Raw genomic sequence first — 24235 nt, 5'->3', positions numbered from 1 at the left:
TAGAATTGTATGCAAGTGCACATGTAAGATGCGTTTGCTCTCTGCTCACTGTTTCAGTCGTACATTTGGCGACATCCCACCTCCGAGAATCCAGGCAAGACCATCAAATCTTGACAGCATTCCGGCCACGTTGGCTCCACCTCGAGTCCCACATGGTCAAGCGGATATACAGGGGACGGAGGAACTAAAGTTGACGGCCAAGGGTCCGTCCGTTGTCCGTCCCTTCGCTTAGTTTTAGTCCCCTTTTCTCCAAATTAAAAACTTAATCCGTTAAATTAACAGGCTCAAAAGAATTCTCCCGAGTTCAAAAAGAGAGCAAAAATCAGGGCGCCATGGCACTCCATACACTGACATTGCCTCCGGCTTCGTAGATGAACCATTGGCTTGTGCTCACATACTGTCGTCTTGCCTTGCTGTATCCCGTGAGATCCACAACCCTAAGATGGGATGGCAGATGGCCTCCGTCGTGGACTCAGGATCACCACGACACGAGCTGCACGGCATTTGAACCCGGAGTACATGGCATAATACAGACAACTAATTTGGGGTAGCCTACGTAGAGCGACAGGGATTGTGAAACACTTCGGACAAACTACTGTAAGGTGGTAAGATTATAGGAGGGTTAATAAATTGTCGGAATAGCCGGCCCTAAGATGAAGCCGTGGTCCTTGCGGTTGCCCACAAACGGCCCCCATAACAGCACGGACCATCTAATGATGGCCTCCGGAGGGGGACCAGCGGCCGACGCTCGGTCTTTTGGTATGATCTACTGTAGCCTAGCCAAGTAGATTCAACTGTAATCCTCTGGTGTTGGAAGGATCCTTGTCCTTCATGTGCATGCCCAGCGAAGGATGAAGCCAGTGCACCTATTGAAGATTTGAGTAAATTAACATGCATATTCCAAATCTCACCCGTCTTAGAGTCTTCACCATGCCTTCCACTTCGCATTGTACTCATCTATATACCTTTCACCCATCCCCCACCTAATGACACCCGTGCGACCAGCATGAGCAGTTCTACTGCTCCCCAGGGCGTGGCAACCCACCTGTCCGCCAATGGCCTCATTGGCATCACCTGGGCAGGTGTGGCGCTGAGCGTAGCATTCACCTCGATTCGTATAGCCATCCGCCTGCAGCGCATGAAGCATTTGCTCGCAGACGACTATTTTGTCCTGTTCGGGCTGGCTTTGCTCATCACAAACGCAGTGTTGCAGACCATCCAAGCGCCACACCTCTACTACATGACTCTAACCCCCACCGGAGAAGACATCAAATACCATTCCCTGCGCTATGTGCACCTGGAGTTCGTCATCATCGGACTTTTCTGGTCCATCCTCTGGAGTATCAAGGGCTCCTTCCTGGCTTTGTTCTGGATGATCTCAGACGGACTCCCGAAGTACCGTCGCGCGTGTGCTGTAATCGCCATATTCGCTTTCATAGCGTATGTTGGGTGCTGGCTTGCGTCGGCACTCAACTGTCATCCTCCGTCGGATTACTTCAGATTCGGTACTTTTCTCTTGACACGGAATACGAAAGAGAGACTAATCGATTGTCTTGTCAGGAAAATGCACAAAGCCCGCAGATATCAAAGGCTCCGTTATCTCCATCAGCTATAGTACAGCTGTGGATATCATCACTGACCTGATGAGTACGACTCGCTGACACATATCCCACATAATGATTCGTCCCGATAATAACAACAATCACAGTCATGGCTCTTCCCCTTCGCATCCTCTGGAAGGCGAAAATCACCAGACAACAGAAGATCGGTCTAGGTGTCGTATTCTGCGTCGGATTCATCATCATCGCAACAGCAATCGTGCGCGCAATTGAGATTACCGGAAGAGCCTATTCGGACCAAGTCGGTCTTGCTATATGGAGTATCGCTGAATCCTCAATCTGTACGTTCAATACTTCCTGTTTCCATGTGGATAAACAAAAAGTGGTATACTAAGAGAAACTAGCTGTCATAGTCGGCTGCCTCCCCCCTTTTAAATCCTTCATCTCCCGCAACTCGAGCACAAACCAGTATCCATACGGATCAAGCGGATATACAGCTAATCGCTACGATCGGAGTGCGACATCAGCACGGAAGAAACGGTCTTTAATCACGACGAGCTTGAGCGAGGTGCCCCTACCACTGGAGGATATGAAATCATATCGGGATTTGGGGTATGAGTCTCATAGACAGAATGTGCATATAACGGGTGGTGTAGATGGGCCGGATGGTCTTGGGAATACGTCGTGGTTTAAAACGTCTGAGGACGAGCCGCGCGGGGAGATCAGGATGGTTAAGGAGTTTGTGAGTGTTCATTCTTTTTCTTTTTCTCTTGTTGTGAGTGTGTTTACTGATGTTTGCAGAGCATGGTTTCTTCAAGATGATTTGTGTTTCTTTGTGGTGAGTATTGTTTTAGAAGTGGTAATTGTATATAAAACCACTCCTTTGTGTTTAGATGGGAATAAGTATATATAGACATTACACAGGAGCGTCCATGAAGCCTTAACATACACTGTTCATATATAAACGTCTACAGTACATCAACCAAAGAAGCTCTACAAAAGGCCGGCCAATCCAACGATCAAGGTCAAGAGCCATATATCCCAATCGACACGGCTATCCCTCACAGCACAATCCACATCCTTAAACTGACATAGATGAGCGATGATAATGCTTGCACGAACATTATTCTGTCAAGTTTATAACGTTGATTGCATTTTCAGGAAAAAGCACTGATCTGCTGATACGATCACATGAACTAGTTCATAGTGAGGTTAGACTAGACTGCAAAGTGTCAATAAAACTACTTTTGTATAGATCTATGCATCTTTCTTTTTATTAAATCTAGGGGTCAGGTTCTAGTAAATATACAATCACCTGATGACCTGTACCCTAGCAGCCGGTCTTGGAAAAAGGTCATAAAAAATACAGGAACTCTGTCATCTCATGTCTACCATCAGTCTAGAGAGCGAAACTCAGCTACCTCCCGCTGATTCAAGATTTGCTCCTCTGAAAACCAATCCCCATGCATACCGTACGGCACACGCTGTGGTAGCAACACCCTCGCCACAATATCCCTCATGTTGCGAGCATCGATTATCCACAATTCACTGCGCGAGGTTGCTGGCGCGTTACCGTTGGCATCAAGTTGAGATTCGTCAAATACATATGTGACGAGCCATCCATCATCTTCAGAGATGCCATCCTTCCGGGGCACAAATGAGCACTCCTGTGCGTACCATCCATACGGAAGAGCAAACACTTGAATGGGGTCATTCGCATCATTAATAGCGAGAATCTCATTGATAGATCGTTGGTCAACGCATCCAGTTATCTGAGTTGGCGGGTGAGCTTCAGCCACCTGCAATAGGTGGCGGACGTCTATTTTTACAAGACAGTCAATCTTGACGCTGGATTTCTGTCTCGTGGCAAAGTTCCCTTCGCTCATGGAGCATCCGTACACGAATCGGGCGGCGGTCATCTCTATATGTCGTGGGACGTGGGGAAATTCGAACGGAATTGCGGACAGCGCCCATTGCTCGGTTATAGTGCTGGATTTATCCGCCGGAAACTGGTAGTAATATAGGCGACATTCAGGATTTTCGTGATTTGCCTCTGCTGGTGCGTCTAGGTCTCCCATATGGTATATGGGAGCCGCACTGTTCATCCGACATACGAGCATGTGTACTCGTGTTCCCCAGGGGACGCTTTCATCCCAACTGTTGACCGTATGGAAAATGCAACAAGGATCGGTTTCATACCATTGAATCTGAGGGGGACAGTACCTAGGAAAGACCCCAAAACGGGTGCGACCGTGTGGGTCATACTCTATGGCAGGCTTGTTGTGGGTTATATTTGTTGGATCCATAGAAAGAGGAACATCTAGCATAATGGTGTGCTTGCGCGAAACCCCGAAATCATGCATCATCTTTCCAGATGTGAAACCAGGAACGGGTTGGTTGAGGTATGACCCATGCTTGCCGGCGCATCCAGATGATATGATACTGTAGTGTACAAATGGGAAGATAAATGTCGAATGGAAGAGCAGCAACTCGCCTGTCTGGTAATCACTGTGAGGCTGGTATCTTGGAGTTAGTATCCGTTGGTAATAACAAGATGGAGACGTACATGAGCTGTCGTCATCTCGTTATGAAATCCTTCTATCCCAGGACCACCGATAGATGGCCCCATTGTCTCATCAGGGGGCTCTCCCTCGGCGCTACTCCCTGTGAACCATCCTACTGTGCTTAGAGACGGAAGGTAGACTCTCATTGGTGGACCAGTCTCCATGGTTGCCAGCACCCTTCCATCATGATAGAGAATGTTAGTGTTGGCGGTGCTAATTCTCCGGATTGGACGGACTACAAAGCCGAGGAAGGATGAGAGCATCAGCGCCATGGTCCGCAACATGCCCATAAAAACTTTCAGCGGAGATACCATAGGGCTGAGTAGTGTGGTAGCGCTTGAGATAATCGGACTAATATGTGGATACTCCGCCGTTGCGCAGTGCACATCCGTCAGGATATACCGATTCGAATACAACGGCTGCTGCACCTTCGAGCCAGACATGCGCCTGAAGAACACCCCAGAAAGCATGCCATCACCATCAAACCAGTGGAGGTCGCGGCGATCATCATCTTGAAGAGAATTGCTGCCGTTGCGAACATATTGTCCTCCTAGAAACTCCTCGGGAATTGTGCCCTGAACCTCGCAGGGATACGCATGCTGAACTGTGTATATGGGAGCATAGTTTCCGGAGAAATAACTATGACAGGGCCGAGTTAGTAAATATTCTCTTCGCTTATGACTCGTACATACAGATGTTTGCGATTTTTTTCTTTCCCAATCATGTTGTCGGCTTTGACATGGGATAATGTGCTGCCCTAGGTACAGATCCAACTGGTAGCGAAAATGTGCACCCTGCGAGCTGCTTATTTAAGTTACACCACATATTCGATCAATATATTATGGTCCGGATCGTTTCATGGCATAAAAAATCATATTTTATGTAGGCCTGTTTTTGTACAGCCCAACTGGGTACGTGCTTGGCACGACTGAACTCTCTCGTCTTTTGGGTTTACTCGATCACCACGATTTGTTCTTGCTGGGCGATACCTCATGACGTCGCTAATGAGCTGTTAACCTGTATCTCTGTGGGGAAACTAAGTATGTAACCGGCTATAGTCTACTGCAAGGGGCGAATCGCTGACTCGCAAATGTGTTGTCTTATCGAGGGCCTGCTATAAATCAAGATGTTCTAAGCATTTCCCACAAATCCACCCTTACATCAATTCAAAATCGTCAAACCACAATCAGTACCACCTAAACCATGGGACTCGACTATATTCTGGTGTGAGTATGCTCTTATCACGTTTTATCCTGGAATTGCTGACCTTTAAGACATGTCACCTATAATATACCCTTAGCGGGGATCCTGACTCTGGTTTACTGGCCATTCATGACACGTCTGGACTGGCAAAAGATTTCCACCCTCGTCATTGTAAGTATTGTTCCTGTAAATAGGAATAGGGGACTTACTGTTGAGCTAGATATCCCTGGTCGCTACCATTCCTTGGGACTCGTACCTGGTGCGTCATCGCATTTGGACGTACGCCCCTAATGGAGCTATAGGCTGGACACTATACGATATCCCATCAGAAGAGGTGTTTTTTTTTATCATCCAAACGTATAATACCAGCTTGGTATATTTAATTCTAACCCGGCGGCTTGTGCTGCCGATGTATTTGGGTACTGTCGCACGAAAGGAAACCCTAATTGGAGCTTCCATACTTCTCCTTGCTATTTCCGTTGGGCTTATCGCATTGTGCTTTGGAGATCATTTCACTTATTTTGGTATGATCATCACATGGGCTGGTCCTTTTCTTCTCATACAATGGTAAGTGCTCATGCATCGCGAACTGGTCATACCTGACATAAATCTTAGGGTATTCTCGTCTGGTTTCATTATAGCACTTCCCAAATTGGAGCTTATGGTATCCATTACGCTTCCCACTCTCTTCCTATGGACAGTAGACACAATTTCTATCAATCAAGGAACTTGGACTGTTGAAGCGCCGACCAAACTAGGCGTTCAGCTATGGAGTGGTATGGATATAGAGTAAGCCTTACCAACGTCGATTACCGGCATCAGAACATGCTGACCTGGCTAGGGAAGTGCTCTTCTTCCTTATCACCAACATAGTGATCGTTTTCGGTCTAGTATGTATTGATTATGCTATCGCGATGGCAACCTGTGAACTAGTGCAATCACCGCAAGCAGTCCAAAGCTTCCCGTCATATTTCCGGGTCCTAGCACGATTTGTGACCAACAAATACCATCCAGACAAACAATTCGTGGCTAGTCTGCGAAAGGCAGTTGACCGTCTCGCAGCCTCCAGCCAAAGCATGTACATGGGAAGTGCCATGTTTCAGGGACCGTTCCGGATTGATCTAATCTTGCTGTGAGTAACTGTCTCCTCCCAGGTAAACTTCATGTGACATGCTCATAAGTACCGTATGCAGATACTCGTTCTTCCGAGTAGCAGACGACCTAGTCGACGAATCACAAGACACCGAAAGCGCACGCATGATAATTGAGCAATGCGATCAGCTTCTCGAAGCTAAGTTTTCTCACCCAGAACTATTTCCATTCTCGCCTGGCTACCAAGAGGCTAAACATCCTGCACCTCCAGAGCTTATCGCAGCTATTGACAGTCTTCCCGTCTCCCGATTGCGGCTCGAGCATCTAAAAGGTCTCATCGAGGGCTTCCGGACGGATCTTACATTCAGCGCCAAACCTGGGTCCTTCCCTTTCGTCACAGAATCTGATCTTGATACCTATGCTTATCACGTCGCTAGTTCGGTAGCGGCATCCATGTTAGGTCTGGTCGTTCATCATTTTCCGGATCATCAATTTGCAATCAACGTGTTTCTTCGTCGTCGCGTTGTAGATGCAGGTGAAAGGATGGGCCAGACCCTTCAGTATATCAATGTAGCCCGTGATATTGCTCGTGATGCTGCCATTAACCGGGTATATCTACCTACGACATGGCTGAAGCAACAGGGGTTGGGTCCTGAAGATGTGCTTGCCTCCCCTACAGATTCTCGATTAGAGTTGGTGCGGGATAGACTACTTGATAGGGCGGAATTCCTCAGTGCTTCAGCTCGGGAGGAGATGAAATTTCTGCCTGATGAAGTTCAAGGGCCTTTTCTTGCGACCGTTGATAGTTACCTGGAGATAGGGGCAGCTTTGAGAAGAGGTATGAGGCCGAGAACCCTCGATGACAAGCTAAGGCTTCCACTAGGAACACGCTTGTGGGTTGCTTATCGGGCTATGGCTTGGAGAAAGTAGTATGGAATAGCTTTCCTACTAAGATCTCGGCGTATGAGCTTGGAGCTGATATCTAGAAGGGTCTCTGGCCTGGGAGGCCTTATTCAGTCCTTGAATTGTGTTTTTACTCTCATCGTCATAAACCTAATGCCTCCACAAAAAGGATACCACCAGTGTCAACAGAGCCATCACTAGTGTCAATATAAACCCCGATCGAGGCTTTTGCCTGATTCCCATATTCCAATCCTCCACTATTTGCTGAGTGACAAGCTTGCTCCCCGCCAGGCAAACAGGAACCCCTGTCCCTGGATGCGTGCTGGCTCCAACAAAATAAAGCCGTTCAATATCCGGGTGCTTGATCTGTGGTCTAAAGCTAAGCACATTAAAGAACGAGTGCGATAGACCCAAGATCGCACCACGGTCGAGATTGAACCTTTCTTCCCAAGAAAGCGGCGTCTCAACCATTTCATGGACCAACCTAGACCGCAAGTCTTGTAGCCCCGTTCGAGCCTCGATAGTGTCCAAGACAATTTCACGCGTTTGAGATACTAGGGTATCCCATTTCTCTTCTTCAAGCTGTCCTCCTTTTTCAGATGTCAAATGACCTACTGGGACTAACACGACAACAGCCTCTTTACCAGGTGGTGCTGCAGTTGGATCGATCTTACTGGGCACATTAACATAGAATGACGGTTCATCTGGAATACGGTGGTCTTCGAAGATGGCATCGAAGCTTTCCCGGTACTTTTCAGCCAGAAAGATATTGTGTGCTCGTAAGTGAGGTAGTTTCTCGTCAAAAGACCAGAAAAATGAGATGCTACTGCACGATACAGGTCGCTTTTTCAGGTCGTGCGACCGGCGTGTCTTTGGAAGGAGTTCGTTGTATGCGTAGACAAGATCGGCATTTATGACGACCAAGTCAGCATAAAGTTCTTCGCCATCTTCCAAAAGAACACCTTTTACGACGTGATTACTGTCATCGAGTAGGACAGACTTGACGGGACTGTTTAGGATGTATTCGACTCCAGATCGCATTCCGATATCTCCTAGAGCTCTCAGGACCTGTTCTTTTTATTAGCTAATCGGTGTATTGATAGGATGGAGTTCATCCTATAGCATACCCTTTGGAATCCTCCCTCTGGGTACCATATCCCATCCACCGTCTCGATATACTGTAGCAGAGAATACGTCCCTGGAGCCCGATAAGGACTCATGCCCAGATACATACTACCAAAAGTCCACACACGTCGCATCTTCTCTGAATAGAAATACCGCGCGGCTCGAGAGTATGTGCTCGTCCATGGATGCATGGAGATCAGAGATCTAAGTACATCCCACCGCAGCAAACTCAGAAACCCAGGAAAGTTCTTTCGCAGCACATGCGCAAGTGACAGGTTATAATGAGTACTGGCCTCGTTCAAAAAGGCACAGAATCGTGGAAACCCATCGGGACCTTCGTGATGTTGTATCTGCGCCTTCAGGCGTGTGAGATTAGTCGATAGCTCTATGATATCTTTGTCAGGGAACCAAACACAATAGTTTGGCTCGCATTTGACTAAACGGACATTTTCTTGCTCTAACGAGGTACCGAGATCCTGGAACGTTTCTTCAAAGACCTCGCGCATTAGAAGCAATGACGGGCCTTGGTCGAAGCGCTACTTAAGGTTAGTTACATTTTCTCAGGTCCAGATTGAGACTTACATAGCCGTCTTTTGAGATAATGGAGCATCGACCCCCAATGAATCCGTGCTGTTCTATAACTTTGACGTGGAACCCTTCTTGGGCCAGTCGTGCTGCTGTGGCAATTCCTCCGGCACCAGCACCTGGAGCTATTAGCTGCCTTGATTCGGGCCTTGATAAGATACCAATGGGGATGGAGGACATGAGTCTATAAAAGCCAAGCTCACCAATAACAATCATGGTGGCCATCGCCACAATCTGAAAGGTTTCGGTGGTAGCCCTAAGTTTTAGGGAAAGCAATCACTTTTCGCACCACTGTATCTTTTAGGAGAGAAGTGAAACGATACTCTAATATCTTTAAACGTACTATATACTACCTTATCTCGTCCACATCACATATATGTATGACGTTATCATCACATATTGAAGCTTTTCAAAATCAAGATTCAAGGAAGGCCGGACTCGCAACCTCTTGGCGTGACAAAGTTATTTGACTGTCCTGGCACAATACGGTTTTGAGCCTTTCAAGAACCTCAAGCATTTTCAGCAATTCGGCTACCTCGACTAATTCATATAGTATAACTAGGTAGACAACGAGATAGTATAGTTCGGCAAGGCCATTGGCAACTTACCGTTTCCTCGGGGTCATGCTCTTTAGTAGGACTAGGTTTTCGCATGATAACATCCTAGCGAGCGAAAGGAGACCATTGCACCATTATGCTCTCATAAGATAACAATCCTTTTTTAGGTTGAGCTCAAACTCAGACAATAGATTTGTTGGCTCGGGCAACTAGGCTTCAGGCTTCCGTCCGTAGATGAAGTGCGTGTAAACATAAAGTTGCCTTTTCATCTCCTTAAATTCTTGTCGAGCTTTCGAAAAAAGGATACGACTTTCTTGCTCAGACCAGCCCAGTACGCGAGGAAAGAGCGCCAAGGGCAATGGCTCGATGGCATCCATTGTCTGTATTTGCATCCACCGGCCAAGCTCCTTGAGACGCGGATCCTTTGGCCAGGGCCCAACGGGAACCTTCAGCACGTCTTCACGCACTCCTACAAATCCAGCCGCTTTCAGTTTCTCGACTAGCTCTTCGACGACATTTATTGATTTTCCGAAGATATTCATGCCGTCCACAAGGTGGCAATTCCATTGCCGAACATAAGACTCATCCGAGAGCTCGCCTTCCTGCGAATAAAACCAAACACGAAACTATTGCATTTCTATGTATCCACCAGGCCTCATATGATGGAATGCTTGTTGGAAGAGCCGGTCCCAGTTGGAAATACTGCCAGCCATATTTCGTTAGTGGATGTAGTGGAATTTCTTAGGCTCTGGATAAACCCATTCGGCTTCAACATCGTCGACGACAAATTTGCAATTCGGCGGAACCCTGAAAGCAATATTAGATACATTCCCGAGCACTATTAGATTTGATATGTCAAACCTATAAGACTGACTTACCAATGGGGCTGAATTGGGCTTAGGTCGATCCCCAATATCTCTGCATTCGGGAATTCATCTGCTATATCAATCGCATAGATGCCGGTCCCTGTGCCGATATCCAGGATGCGTTGAGGAGATTGTGGAGTCGGGGCTTTATAAAGGCCACCCCCTAGCATGAGACGATAGATGTGATGAAGCATGTCCATGCGAGCTTGCTCGGTCTCATCATTCGGGAAAAGATATTCACCCTCCCGAAAACCATGATAGCGACGGCCGTTCTCGTAGACATAATCCTTGATGCTCGAAGCAATAGAGGTTGTGAAAGATGATACGTCACTGTCACCAGTAGGCCATGTAATATCAGATAATTGACTTTCAGCTTCAATGATGCCACTCTTGCAATGTAATGGCTGCTATTCTTATATTATTCTCAAGCCTGTAGCTCGTCAACGTAGGCTACACCCTGAGAGACATTGGGAGAAAGCTCACTTGAAACCACGATTTTAGCAGAAACGGCCCACATCCAGAATTATTGACAAAAGTACTGTTTCACCTCCAACTCCACGGGTTGCCTGAATTAGAATTCCCGACGCGCGTACCATGTTAATGGCATGGATCAAGCGTTATTACTCCGACATATAGCGTCATTCATATGAGGATATCGACTGAGTTCGCAATAGCGGTCATAACCGTTCCAATTCTCTTTCACGCAGTCCACTAGTACGTTAATAGAGTCACAATGGCAAAGCAAGTTGGACTCGAGATACTTTTCAAACGAGATAAATTCCAATGAGAATGAGGTTCTCACAGTAGAAAAGTCATAAATACTGACAATGATTTACATGAGATATGCATCTCAGCTTAGTATATTCTGTGCCTAGTCAACTATGCACAGTATAAGATGGAATAGTTTTTGGTAGGAGAGTAAGAGTCCACGATATGGAATTTTAAAGCTGTCAAACTATATGCTGCTCAATTGGGAAGGTGTAGGCGACTCCCCTGGGCAGGCAAGCGGTGTGGAATTCTGCCGAGGACTATCGATTGTTCTCCTTCGAGTCGCTCGAGTCTTGCGCAAGCATCATCTTTCATAACATTTCACATGTCACTCCATCATGTCTCGTTTACCTCCTGAAGATAATAGGTATCCGCCGGGTCCTTCTCACCGGCCCTATCCGCGCCGTGATGATAGGGACGGCCGTATGTACGACGACCGTTCGCGCTCGCGCTCGCCTGGCGGTATTACGCTCCTCCCCGCACGATAGCATAGGCGTGGATGCTTGAAGAAAAGCCGTACAGTTTCTCTTTCCGACTCGGCAACTGCTAACTGTATTCTCGGGTTAAAAGATCTTCCGCGCTCTCCCCCGCGAGGGCCTGCCTCGGACAGAAGACACGATTACTCTAGAGACCGCCCGGATTCCGGACCTCGTTACCGCAGTCGGGACCGTGATGAGTATCGACGACGCTCGTCTCGATCGCCCCCGCCCCGGCGCGGGAGGCCGGCATATAGAGATCGCGACCGGGAGGGTTATCGCTCGCCTGGATACCACAGTCGGAGCAGAAGTCACAGTCGGAGTCGGAGTCGAAGCCCGCGACGAGGCCGTTACTACGGACAAGAAAGCAGAGAAGTGATGATGGATGGCTTGCCGGTGGATATGACCGAAGAAGACGTTGGGATACTCCTTCCCCCTGAGATTTCATTGCACGTGGAAGCTCAGAGTTGCGCTCCACAAAGCACCGTTTTGGTAACAAGAGGCTGAGATGTGCATGTCACCGGTGGTTCCGGTCGACGTGTTGAACAGATTACGAATGAACTCAGAGACGGTTATCATATTGAGGGCCTTGAGGAAGTTCGGGTTATCCGTGATCGGCAGACTAGTAAGAGTGATACTACCTTTTCGGAATTTATGGATGTCCTGACGGTTTGTAGAAATATCCCGACAGCTCGGCTTTCTCCGATTCCGAGACCTCAATTCTTCGCGCGCTTTTGTTGAGCGCAACTTTCCGTCCGTTTACTTCTACGGTCCAAGCGCTGGTCGGGATGACCGTGGAACCAAAGTCCGCATCGCATATAGCCGGGAGAGAGAGGATCGTGCTCGCGCCAGAGCTGAGGGGGATTGGACTTGCAAGAACGTGGGTAGTATATTACACGCTGCTGGGAAACGCAGCTAATATCTCTATACAGTGTGCGATCGTCAATTACTCTACACGCTCAAAATGTTTCCGGTGTCAAGCCCCCCGACCTGGTATGTATCTTCGCCCCACCGTCCATCATTATCTTACTAACGAGCACAAGAACCCGGTCCCACGGGGCCTCCTGGAATCGCTGCTCCCAAGGTCGAGAATAGTGGTGACAATGATGCTGCTCCTGAAAACCAGCCCTCCCAGTTTCTCTTGTTCCGAGGACTCGAACCCACCGTCACAGAAGAGCTTCTTGCCAAAGGAGTCGCTAAACTATACCGGCCAGCTCCTAGTAATTCTGAGAATGCATCAGGAAATCAGAAGAAGGGGGCTAAAGTGGCTTCCACTACGGGCGATTCCAACCTGGGAGCTCGGGACGGGTCTATCCGCCGCGTTCTGCTAGTAAGAGATCGCAAGAGCAACGAAAGCTGGCGTTATGGATTTGCGGAATTTGCAACTATACAGGTAAGGAACACATCCTTAATTTTCGGAAATCCGTTCTTACCGTGCTTTTCAGGATGCTCAAGCGGCCGTTACACGTCTGAACTCGTTCGAGAAGTTCACCATATCATCAAGGCCAGTGCTTGTGAGCTACATTCACGCTGGTGTATTTGTTCCCGTGATCAATCCCTCGGCGCGGACGGAGAGGTTCACCTTCAGTCCTCTCAATAACCCATCCTTAAAGCTTATGTACTGGGATGAGGAGGCTTACGTTACAGAGCTCACAGTGTCGACTGGCGAGAGTGACAACAACCAAATGCTGTTGAAGAACGACCAGCACGATCAATCAGAAAATCAGGGAAAGACTCAGAAAGACACGGACAAAACTAAGAAGAGGAAAGCAGACAACCCGGCCGGCGCTGGCGCCAAGAAGCTTGCGATGCCATCACATCTGCAATTCTGGAGCAATCGGCATGCCGAGCTCCATGGCATTCCGAAGAAGAACCCAGATGATGTCGGAATCAGCTCTGATCAAGGAGCACCGTCCACGGATCCTGGCGCTCCACCAGCCCAATCCTATGCGGATCCCAACCGGAACTGCTGTTATCTCTGCATGCGTCAATTCAAGAGCTCCGCAGAGGTCAACCGCCACGAACGACTCAGTCAGCTGCACCAAAGTAACTTGCAGAATGAAGAGCTGACATCTAAGGCAATGGGGAAGCTTATCAAACATGGTATTGCCCAGCAAACACCTGAGTACCGCGACCGTGCCAGGGAGCGCCGACAGGCATTTGGCAGCTCCAAGGCTCCAGTCAAGAAGAGCGCGCCTCCACCGAAAGAGGAAGAAGAACCCCCAGTGGAGTCAACGTCGAAGGGCGCTTCTCTTCTCAGTAAGATGGGGTGGTCTGCTGGAACGGGGCTTGGTGCCCAGGGCACTGGCATGACTGCTCCTATTGCCACTGAGGTCTACGCGCAAGGTGTTGGTCTAGGAGCACAGGGAGGCAAATTGGGAGATGCGGTCGAAGAAGCAGGACGGAATACCCGCGGTAGATACGATGAATTCTTGGAAAAGACAAGGCAGACTGCACGGGAGCGATACGAGCAAATGGAGCGATAGTTGTAATCCGATCAATACCTTGTACAATAACCATATGAAATTCATGACATCAAATTTTCCCAGGCGGATGGCCGCCTGAAAGTCGAACACCTCCGCATATGTAAGAAAGCATAAAATAACACAACAAAATAATAAAGCCAAACATCCAAACCATGAAACACAAGAAAAATACATCAAATCAATCAATCAACATGAATCCTCCTCAAACACCGATCCGACTTGGCCGTAAACGAGCTCCGCGTATGCATCATCGTCACATTATCACTAATAACCCAGTCGCCCTCCTCCCACGAATGCCAATAAGCCACACGACGATCATGAAGCAACGAATCTAGCATCTGGCATATCTCCGGGGAGTTGGGAACGTCCTGGATCGTGATGTACGTCGGGTCGAAGGCCGTTTTCTCTTGAGGCCAAGGCTCGTGGTACCGAAGACAGGGTCTGTTGTGAGCAAAGTGTGGGACAACGAGTGGTAGGTCGGTGATCTTGGCTTCATCGAAGGATGTGGTTCTCACTGTCCAGGATAGCTTTGAGAGTTGTTCCAGTGTGTAGTTCTGGGGGAGGTAGTGCCAGATGAGGTGGGAGGCACTGAAGAGCGTGAAGCCTGTGTCCTTGGGGGAGGGAGTCATGCCGGTGAAGAATTGGAATCTGAGATTGGATTTTGTTAGATGAGTTCATTTTTCTTTTGGGATATATCATGGAAGTAAAAATAGTAAGAAGGATTTGGTTCCACTTACTTGGGCGGGCAAGAAACAGTGACTTCTTTTCCATCAGCATTTATCTCCTTCTTGACTTTGAAGAGGCCATCATAGTGGAATGGCATCCACTCGGCGGATAGCACATTATTAAGGCCCTGGGATTCAGTACCGTGGTCTTTGACCTCAAGTATCAAACCGAACTTCCAGGGCATAGGAGTTCCCATTTCCTCGGCCTTCTTGACAAACAGCTCCTTGTCACGGGTATCGTTGAAGCCACGGAGAACCACGGGAGAGTTCTCCTGGACTAGTCCACGGAGCTTGAGCATGTCCAGATCCGTAACTGATGTGTTACTCTCAGTTGGTCGGATGATCAGGCCACAAGGGTATTGGGGCTCGATCTCCACAGACTCAGACCATCTGTACAGGTCCGATTTCTCGCGGTAGTACCATGGTCTTCCATCTTTGTGTACTAACTCCACGTCCTCACGGTTATCAAATACCTCGCGCATCCCGTACTCGATTCTTCCGTCCACGGTGAAGCAGGGAGATGAGTGCCAGGGGGTCACGGCGTGGAGAGCCAGAGGCAACACTTTGATAGAGATTTTGGTGGATCCGGCGGATGGGTGAATGGATAGACGGATATGATCAGCGTAGTTCTTTCGGATTGCTTCTGCGAAGGCCTAGTGAAAAAAGCCAGAATCAGTCAACTTGCGTTATCGTTTCGGTGTGTCAGAACACGCGACCTACCTTGCCACGGACGATCATCTCCTTAGCGATCGATTCCAGCTTCTGCTTATGGGAACGTTTCGAAACGCTTCCGTCATCGACGTACATGTGCTCCAAGTCCTTGGTGAGGAACTTGATGTAGCCTCGGTATGTCGCACACACGTCTTTATCTTCTTTGATACTGGCAGCACAGTCGTAGTCCAGTGGTGTATAGTTCTCCACCAATCTCTGTCGAAAGGTTCCGGCGAGGCTCTCATATGTAGCAGCGTCAAGGGGCATATCTTCGTGTACGTGCAGGAGGTGCTGGAGTCTAATAAATTGAATGTGTTTGTATTCCTGGTCGAGGACTATTTGTCGAAGGCATTGTCCGTATGCGTAGACTTCGGAATCGGGCACTCCTAGCAGGTCTAGTTTTATCAGTCTTGATAACTTTAGGTAGAAAGTATTTCCTTAAGAATGCACTTACCATTGTACACAAGGCCATCAGATGCAATAGTCAATATAGCACCAGGCTCGTAGATATCTGTAATCGCGGCGCACAAGCCATTCAGGTGTGACAAGGCAGTCTCCTCTCCCTTATCAGGCAAGGTACCCAGGACTTTATTCTTGCGGTTCGGGGACTTGAATGGAAAGGCTGGCAGAATCAATTGGATCGCCTGGTGAGCTTTCACCCGAGAATAGATCAGCGGGAGAAACTTTAGGGTTCCCTCATCGCTGCGATCCTCTACGGATTCGGGAACTGGTGCGCGATAACGGTAGATGACGTTCAAGATCTCCGTTGCTTTCTGAAGTGCTTTTGCGTCGAAGACAATAGACTCGACAGGGGATAACGCTGAGAAGCTCGTCGGGGCGAATGGAACCTGAACCTCTGTTGCGCTCATGTTGATGTGTTCGCTTGGTAAGTTTAAGTGAAGATAAGAAAGATGCTTAAGCCACGCCTTCTTGAGGTGATCCTGGCATCATGGTGCGTGATAGTCATATTTATACTCTTGTAGGATAATAGCCAACTGCTCGACGGCAAATCAATGCATAAAGTACACATTTACTTGCAAAAATAGTTTAATTTAGTCAACCCTTACCAATCAAATCGATTGGAGCAACCATGCATGGAGCACGGACTGACGAATATCATATGATGAGGGTTCCTGCAGCCCTGTCCTGACCCTGTCGACGAGATTGCAGCGGTATTTTCCGCGCTGCTCGTGTAATCCAGTAGTGCTTGAACTAGACGCCCCTGAGGCTCGCACTAGGCATAACTCTGAAGTTTTGCACCCTGAAGAGATGTTCAAGGCCCCAAGCACTGCCGTAGACGAGATTGGCTCCGGGACAGGACCCACGCCGTAGTAGCTTCTACGGTTCCCGAGTTCAAGACTGTTAGATTCAGGGCCTTGGGTGGATATGCCATGTACAGTCGCCATCCCGAGACCGTTTACTACCGACCGGTACCTCATGATCCCATTCCGACATGATCTATCGGAACGGGATTTGAAGCTGTTGCACAGCCGGTGACATATATGGATCCAGTAGTCGTAAAAGGCAGTATAGACGGTCTTGAGATCTAGAAGCATCAGTGAAATTTCTTGAGGGGGTGTACCCCGGACCATGGTAGCATTCCAGGCACCGGTGCTGTTTCGCCAAGCGGCAAAAGACTCGGGACTTGAGCCTTGGCATACTCCTCCTTTTCAATGCATTGGAGGAGCGATGTAATCTTAAGTTGATGGGCTATATAGTGGCTATCGCGAACTAGGAGAGATATGTTTCAGTGGAACTATCACGACATCGAGCTCAAGTGGATGATCATTACTCTTACCAGTATCATAACCCGGGATAGTGGATATTCACAGGACTTATTGGCTTTTTTTAGGCCATGCTAAGGCATCAGAAAGAGGCGTGGCAAAAGTCTTGCTTTATTATAATTGATAATCAGACCTTAGGAGCCCGTCGGTCTCCAACGGGGGGACTAAAGGCTCGGCTATTCTGCAGGCAATAAGGGACTGCCCTCGTTGAGGCTTAGCCCTAAAGACTGGTGTTCAACGGGTGTCTTTAGCGCGTAGTCTAACGTGACCGAGCCTTAACGCTAAGCTTTAGTGCCCGTCCAGCCCCTACACCAAATGCGGCCTTTGCTCCACCCGACTCACGCCTGCAATTTCTGCATCAGACTTTGAGTCGGGACATATTTCCTGACCCCGAGTACCTTCGCGGCTGTGATCCGTGTCGAATCCCTGACAATTGATGTCTCATGTTGCCGACGGCCAGATTCTGCCCAATTCCGTATCATTCCAGAGTCCAGACAAGTGGCCAAGTTCGCCAAGGAAGGCTGATAAGATGAACACAGCCAGGTCCAGATCCACCCGATCCATCGATCCAGAGAAATGTAGCCGAAGAGAGCTTTAAATTACCTAATTAGACTTTAAATGAAACAAATACCGGGTGATTTCTGCATTTGTCATCTCATCAGATAAGGCAATCCACCAGCGGAATGCCCCCGCGGTCAAACGTCCTGCAGGGACGTGGGATTAGCTGATCCATATGCTGCACCGTTAGCTGGCTATGGGGCGTGGCCTAATGCCGATGCCCAGCCTTGTAGATGTAGTATGTATACCGTCGTGTTTCCCAGATTCAGGAAAGATGATCAAACGTTGGGCAGATCATACGATCCTTCTCGTTCCAGACTCTTGGGTACTGTTCATAAATCTTCTCGTTTTCCTTTTGCCTGAAGCGTCTCCATAGCGCAACAATCTTCTAGTTCACAATGGAGAACAAATCATCATCATTCGACGTTGATCTGGTCATCGTCGGCGGTGGACCAACAGGTTTACTGTCTGCCGTTCTTGCGAGAGCCCTGGGACTCTCAGTGTATATCATTGGTAAGTAGCCTCTATACACTCAATTGATATGTTCATGAATTGGAATCAAACATACTAAATAGATCTTATCTCAGACGCCAAAAATGGCGCCTTAGAAGTCGGTCGCGCGGATGCCCTAAACGCCAGAACCCAACAATATCTCGAAGTGACGAAAACCTTACCCTTCCTCGAGCCCTTTGGCTTGAAATGCAACAGTGCGTTCAGTCCGGCTTTAACAAGAAATTCAGTTTGATTAACACTCCCCATTAGCAAGCTCGACATTCGAAGGAGGACAGTTTACCTCTCAACAAAACAAATGGTGGACATCGCTGAAGCACACCCATCGTCCCAATTTTCTCATGATCGGCCAGTCAGAGGTCGAAGAGGCTCTACTACATCAACTTGATATCCCTGTCGACTATAATTCGCATGTCAACGGGATCGAAGAGACCACGTCAGGTGTCGTGGTGACGACCGACAAGGGAAAAACAATAACGGCCAAATATGCGATTGCGGCAGATGGTGCGCGCTCGTTTGTGCGCACCACACTTGGGATACCCTTTACCGGAACCAAGCCCGAGATGGTCTGGGCCGTTCTGGATACCTTCATTAAAACGGACTTTCCGGTTTGTCCTGAGATCATTACCTTTCAGAAGGATGGGCAATCGCGCGTTGCGTGGATTCCGCGGTAAGTGGTCTTGTTGTTTGTTTATAGGTTTTGTCGACCGACAAAATGCCTAACTGTACATATAGGGAACGGGGTATGAACCGCTTCTATATCCTCCTCGATGGAGAAATCACACAGGAAAAAGCCGAAGCCTCCGTCCGAGACCATATGGCTCCGCACAAGGTTGAGTTCAAGAAGACGGAGTGGTTTAGTACATTTGAGAGTACGTAATGCGCGTATTCCTTTCTGAGTCACAGACATAAGTATTAACGCAAAAATCTAGTCAAGGAAAGAGTAGCCAGCACATTCATTTCTAAGGATGGAAATGGTCGCATTTTGCTTGCGGGCGATGCCGCCCACGTTCACGCCGTCAATGGTGGCCAGGGTCTGAATACCGGGATCGCAGACGCATTCAACCTCATATGGCGGGTCGCCTTTGTGGCCAAGGGACATGGAGGTTCTACACTACTGAAGAGCTACGATGAAGAGCGTCGTGCCACAGCTTCGGCCGTTATTGACGTTGCTGCTAAGTTAGTGCGGACCACTGTCAAGACTGCTTTAGAGTATGTTGAAATCATTGAGAAGAATGCGGGTTATATCACAGGTATGGTAATCATTCACTTCGCTTCTCGCTTTTTACAATTGTAAATCGATCCTAACTTCCCAATCCACAGGTATGGGAGTCTCCTACTCCTCTAATACCCCACTGGTAGTCGACTCAAACTACGGCGACTTTGTTGCTGGGAACCGTTGCCCTGATCTATGGGTCACCAAGCTTCCCGTAAGATCATCTCAAACTAATGCCGAAGAGCTTTCTCGAATGCGTTTATACGAGCTGTTTGGGTATGGAAAATTCAAGGTTCTCTTCATTGGGAACGAGAAGCCTGCCTCTTTTGAACAGGCTATTGAGCTGCAACAGAAAGCAGAAATATGGCATATCCATGATCAGGATCATCGTCTCACTACCCTTACGTATGAGTTCGGTGCAGAATGGGTGAAGAGCGACGAAGGCGCAGTTGTGGTTGTAAGACCGGACTTGTATATCGGTTATGTTGGGAAGGATTGGGTGCAATATTTGGCGTCGGTATTTAATTGATGGAGCGTTTAGACAATGTACATGTATGTTTTAGGGCTTTGTATAGTATGCATACTAAATCGACAAGTTAATTGTGGTTGAATAGAGAGGCTTTTGCTCCAGGAAGGCAAGGCTAGGTCATAAGAACAAACCCTAGTTGGCTAGAGCTATACCCTAACCGGAGGTGTTATTGCTATGCAGTGGTCAAATCAATTGAAACCCTACCCACCCTACACCCCTGCAGGGTGAGTGCAGATGATGATGCCAAGTCGTCGCGCGCTTAGTGTGGGTATGTTTTAGAGAGGGTGATGACTTACCACATCCACCACCCCGCGGTGATGGGCCAAAGTAAACACCCATGCCCATCCACATCTGCCTAGATCATCAACGCTGTCAGCTCTCTGATTGATACATAGCCCCATTCAGCCAGACACCCAGTCTCTTGGCAGCTGTGCTTCGCCACCTTTTCCACCAGTTAGTGAAAGCTGAATAGTTGAACTGTTTCGGATGTGATAAGCATTGATTAGTTTCTGATAGTTCACATGACTTTATCTGTGATATTCCAGTCCGCAGATATACTTCCCAGGTAAAGCCATGTATCTTATTTAATTATCTCTTATTATATGGATTTCAGAGCCATCTTACTTCTACTGTTCCTTCTCAGTGTTACAGACCGCGTTTGTAGCCCTTCCCGAATAACTACTAGATAAACGATCCATTGGGTGCCAGCACTAGACAAGGGTCTGTAACAGGAATGATCTTAGGCCTAGAGTGGCATATTAAAGGACATGCTTAGGAATAATTAGAGTGAACTATGAGCCGGGTTCGAAATCTACCACTAGATAGCCAAAACTACATCCTACTCCTGTACTTATTGGAGGTTTGTGCTACCGTTCTTCGACCGTTCTGATGCCTGAGAAACTACAGTCTTCCTTCCATTGCCGTTGAAAGGTCCCTGCTGTGACTTAGATATGGACTTCTCTATAATGACACATACGATGCTAGCATTAAATATATACAATAAGATTGCGAGGGATTGCCGAAACTTAATACAATCAAGAAAAAAAGAAAGAAACAAACAAACAAACAAATCAGGTACACCTAACCATTTCCGCCTCCTAGGTATAGCCAGACACAACGCTGCAAATATATTATTACTAAGAAACCAGTACCAATGCGATTATACTAGAGACACCGGACGAAAGCCATCTTTACGCATCGCTTCCCCATTCATGATTCCATGGACGTAAGTCTCTCCGATGAATGTCCGGCATTCACTTTCTGCGGTTGAGGAATTCGAATCTAGAGTCTTCCTTCTCAGGGACCCTTTAGATGGTCGACGGAGAATAAAAGGCGTCCGTGCAGTAGCAAACAGCCAGATTTCATCCCCTGGTTGTATACCCACAGGTCCGAGACCGATATAGCCCTTTCTGGTCCGGAACAGGCACCTGGACCTGTAATACCGCTTAAAAAGAATGTAAAACTCTACCTGACTGTACTCGGGATACCCGACTTGCAGGTCCTCCTGCATTGTTTCCAGGTCCACCCATCCTGTTTCTGCTTGCCCCTGCCTTTTTATCCGGATATTATATCCTTGATCCAGGAGCTCCTGCTTTAGTTTCAGAAGCCCCTGCTCTATTTCCTCGGGCCCCTGCTTTTTATCCTGGAACTCCTGTACTTGTCTCTCAATTCTCTCTGTTATTTTCAACACGGATCTCCAATACTCCTGCTTTTGGTTCCGAGGCTCCTGTTTTTGTTTACGGAGCTCCATAACCGAGGGGAGAGTGTCCCGTGCGCCAGTCTTGCGCAGTCTCGTGAGTATCGATTCCAATGGAGGTTCCATTGGGCTCTGACATAGTCTCCATGCTATAAAGTCTCGGAAAGCACTACGCGCGCGCTTTTTATTCTGGTATCCTTTGCCAACGGTTAATGTTTTCCGCAGGGCGTCGACAGGGCTACCTCCTCCCAAGTATTTTGGTTGCAAGGGCTGTATGAGTTCGAGCCAGGCCATTATCTCAGGCTCGTGTACATCACCCTTGCTTTGCGTCGGCTCTATTGCTACAATACAGTCCACTATACTCCCACTCACGTACAGGATTTTGGGATCCGGGTGGGAAAGAATTGTTGGGCTGTTAGCTATGGCTGAGGCTGCCGCAAACTCCCGGGACCAGATGCGGCAGGTTGTGTGATGCGCGCTGAAGTTCGGGGTCCAAGATGGAAGCTTGGCTTTGTAGTCTTGAAACTCAGGATGAGGTTTTGACGTGTCCTGGACATAGGAGAGCCCCTCCAGTGGCTCAAAAACATAGCTTTCGCCAGTGTGTAGATTCTGGATCGGCTCGGATGAGCCCTGCATGAATAAGCGACCATACTGAACAAACACCTCATCTGTAGGTATGTTGTAGTCTACAATAATCTGCTGGTGCTGTGGATCCGGGCAGGCAATCCCTAATAGTGCGAAGACTTTGTCTCTCGGATCGCTGGACTGGGACCACCAGCTTAACCTTCCTAGGTTTTGGAGGCTTAGCCTTCGCCCCCAGGAAATATTCGGCACCGCTCCCATTGCTTTCAAAATTTTCTTCACGTAGTACTCCCGCTCTCCTGTGTGTGGAGCGGCTCTGAAACTGATATCCGCAAGCATAAGCGCTTCGATGCCGGGTAACCCTGAAAAACGTGCGCTCTCAAAGAGAGCTGTAGTGTCTAGAACGTCTTGCCTTTCTTTCCATGGAGAAGGAATACCGCATAGCGCGCATAATATAAAAGTGGTTCGCATTGGGTAAATTGTAACTGAGCCACAAATGATCAGAATACGCTTCGCCAGCGCCACCTCCTGGATAACCCAGGTTCGAGACCACCATGACCTCGCCATAAGCTCCTCAATACCTTGTGCATCTAGTATCTGCTCAGAACTGTGGCCTACTTTCATGGCGTTTTCTAGTCTCGACCCTGCAAACCCCGAATCTCTGAGCGAGGTTAAAAATATCCAGGGTCTGGGGTTGTCAAGGGAGTCCAGCGCAAGAGGGATGCGCCTGTCGTCCTCCACACCGAGCCACACAACGACAGACATGGCTGTGCTATATATATTTGACATCATAGTAACCTGTTTATTGCGCTCAGTTATATCTTTCTGATTGATTGAAATAGAATCAACCCACATAGGCCGCTGTGCTGAGAGTCGCAAGCCTCTTGGTAGGGCTTTTCCACCAAGGTCTTTGTTGAAGGACGTGATCAGCGTAACCACCTCATCTTCAGCATTATCCAAAGGTGTTTTCCCTTCTTTTGTCTGCGCATGGATATCCGCACCATAATAGACCAGTAGCTCTGCGAGTTCCAAATTCGGCCTGTCCCTTAAAAGTGCGTAATGGAGTGCCGTCTTTCCCTGATTATCTTGTGCCCCTGTCTCAGCGCCCAGAGCAAGCAGAGTCTCTGTCAGATCGACGATATTATCTATGACGGCGCGCATTAAAGGAGTCCGTCCATGGATATCCAACCCGGACGCAAGCATTTCTGCGGCCACTTTTCTGAGATACGCGTTGATCTGCTGCTGTTGATGCAAGAACTCCCAGAGGTTACGTCCAATCTCATGTTCACGACCGTTGATTACTACTCGCTGGTGATTCTTCTCATTCTCGTACGCTCTTGATCTTGAGTCCTCTGGAGGGAATGGCGATCCCCAGGTATATGAGAGTGCCTCATAGTGCGGGGTATCCCGCAGATCCGCCGTGCACAGCGATAGCCGGAGCAGCGGCTCACCTTGGTTCATGGGAGGAGGAGAGGTGCCATCATCCTGAGGGACAAAGGATACCAAGCGGATGCACGTTGGCTCTGGCAAAGGGTCATATTCAAATCGTTCTGACATGATGGGCTCTTCGTATAACTGAATGCACATGTGGGAATTCTTGTAGCCTTGCCTTTGTATACAGCCTTGTCTCGAAGATCTTCCACAATAAATAAGGCGGTCTGCTCCTTTGGAGGTCATCTGACACCTGCCGCTTTTGCAAAGGCAAAGACGCGAAGGAATGTAGTACGAACTATGCATAAT

At 48.2% G+C, this 24235-nt stretch overlaps 9 protein-coding genes across 9 annotated transcripts; 4 read left to right on the top strand and 5 right to left on the bottom strand.

The window, feature by feature from the left end:
* Positions 1-784: 784 nt before the first annotated feature.
* On the top strand, positions 785-2740 carry F9C07_2286422 (uncharacterized protein). The gene is made up of 5 exons (XM_041293760.2): positions 785-1505; positions 1561-1647; positions 1709-1900; positions 1964-2301; positions 2361-2740. The coding sequence occupies exons 1-5, from the start codon at positions 1007-1009 to the stop codon at positions 2379-2381; spliced, it is 1137 nt and encodes a 378-aa protein (XP_041148969.2). The 5' UTR covers positions 785-1006; the 3' UTR covers positions 2382-2740.
* A 213-nt stretch (positions 2741-2953) lies between these two features.
* Positions 2954-4847, bottom strand: F9C07_2261304 (carotenoid oxygenase; the record flags this gene model as incomplete). Its single annotated transcript, XM_041293770.1, has 3 exons — positions 2954-4075; positions 4126-4762; positions 4816-4847. 3 exons carry the CDS (start codon positions 4845-4847, stop codon positions 2954-2956), a joined length of 1791 nt encoding a protein of 596 aa, XP_041148970.1.
* Positions 4848-5153: 306 nt separating this feature from the next.
* On the top strand, positions 5154-7410 carry F9C07_1796314 (Lycopene beta-cyclase). The gene is made up of 6 exons (XM_071508386.1): positions 5154-5349; positions 5398-5497; positions 5547-5893; positions 5942-6115; positions 6168-6458; positions 6520-7410. Exons 1-6 carry the CDS (start codon positions 5327-5329, stop codon positions 7346-7348), a joined length of 1764 nt encoding a protein of 587 aa, XP_071367891.1. The 5' UTR covers positions 5154-5326; the 3' UTR covers positions 7349-7410.
* Positions 7411-7471: 61 nt separating this feature from the next.
* F9C07_11988 (putative phytoene dehydrogenase) lies at positions 7472-9256 on the bottom strand (the record flags this gene model as incomplete). Its single annotated transcript, XM_041293771.1, has 3 exons — positions 7472-8389; positions 8449-8982; positions 9029-9256. The coding sequence occupies 3 exons, from the start codon at positions 9254-9256 to the stop codon at positions 7472-7474; spliced, it is 1680 nt and encodes a 559-aa protein (XP_041148972.1).
* A 541-nt stretch (positions 9257-9797) lies between these two features.
* F9C07_2235879 (S-adenosyl-L-methionine-dependent methyltransferase) lies at positions 9798-10922 on the bottom strand (the record flags this gene model as incomplete). Its single annotated transcript, XM_071509981.1, has 4 exons — positions 9798-10214; positions 10347-10395; positions 10467-10861; positions 10911-10922. The coding sequence occupies 4 exons, from the start codon at positions 10920-10922 to the stop codon at positions 9798-9800; spliced, it is 873 nt and encodes a 290-aa protein (XP_071367890.1).
* Positions 10923-11419: 497 nt separating this feature from the next.
* On the top strand, positions 11420-14274 carry F9C07_2286418 (uncharacterized protein). Its single transcript, XM_071510827.1, has 7 exons — positions 11420-11684; positions 11793-12115; positions 12248-12323; positions 12376-12578; positions 12631-12691; positions 12742-13091; positions 13144-14274. Exons 1-7 carry the CDS (start codon positions 11561-11563, stop codon positions 14182-14184), a joined length of 2178 nt encoding a protein of 725 aa, XP_071367889.1. The 5' UTR covers positions 11420-11560; the 3' UTR covers positions 14185-14274.
* A 92-nt stretch (positions 14275-14366) lies between these two features.
* On the bottom strand, positions 14367-16489 carry F9C07_11992 (putative pyoverdine/dityrosine biosynthesis protein; the record flags this gene model as incomplete). Its single annotated transcript, XM_041293773.1, has 4 exons — positions 14367-14832; positions 14922-15562; positions 15630-16015; positions 16075-16489. The coding sequence occupies 4 exons, from the start codon at positions 16487-16489 to the stop codon at positions 14367-14369; spliced, it is 1908 nt and encodes a 635-aa protein (XP_041148975.1).
* Positions 16490-18086: 1597 nt separating this feature from the next.
* F9C07_2286415 (putative monooxygenase) lies at positions 18087-20481 on the top strand. Its single transcript, XM_071510826.1, has 6 exons — positions 18087-18475; positions 18550-18669; positions 18725-19142; positions 19208-19344; positions 19405-19752; positions 19796-20481. Exons 1-6 carry the CDS (start codon positions 18361-18363, stop codon positions 20215-20217), a joined length of 1560 nt encoding a protein of 519 aa, XP_071367888.1. The 5' UTR covers positions 18087-18360; the 3' UTR covers positions 20218-20481.
* Positions 20482-20513: 32 nt separating this feature from the next.
* F9C07_2170218 (uncharacterized protein) lies at positions 20514-24197 on the bottom strand. Its single transcript, XM_041286801.2, has one exon. It carries the CDS (start codon positions 24170-24172, stop codon positions 21377-21379), a length of 2796 nt encoding a protein of 931 aa, XP_041148977.2. The 5' UTR covers positions 24173-24197; the 3' UTR covers positions 20514-21376.
* Positions 24198-24235: the final 38 nt, after the last annotated feature.

The sequence above is a fragment of the Aspergillus flavus genome, chromosome 6 (assembly GCF_009017415.1).
Source record: "Aspergillus flavus chromosome 6, complete sequence".
NCBI lineage: Eukaryota > Fungi > Ascomycota > Eurotiomycetes > Eurotiales > Aspergillaceae > Aspergillus > Aspergillus flavus.
This window is presented reverse-complemented; position numbering and strand designations above follow the sequence as displayed.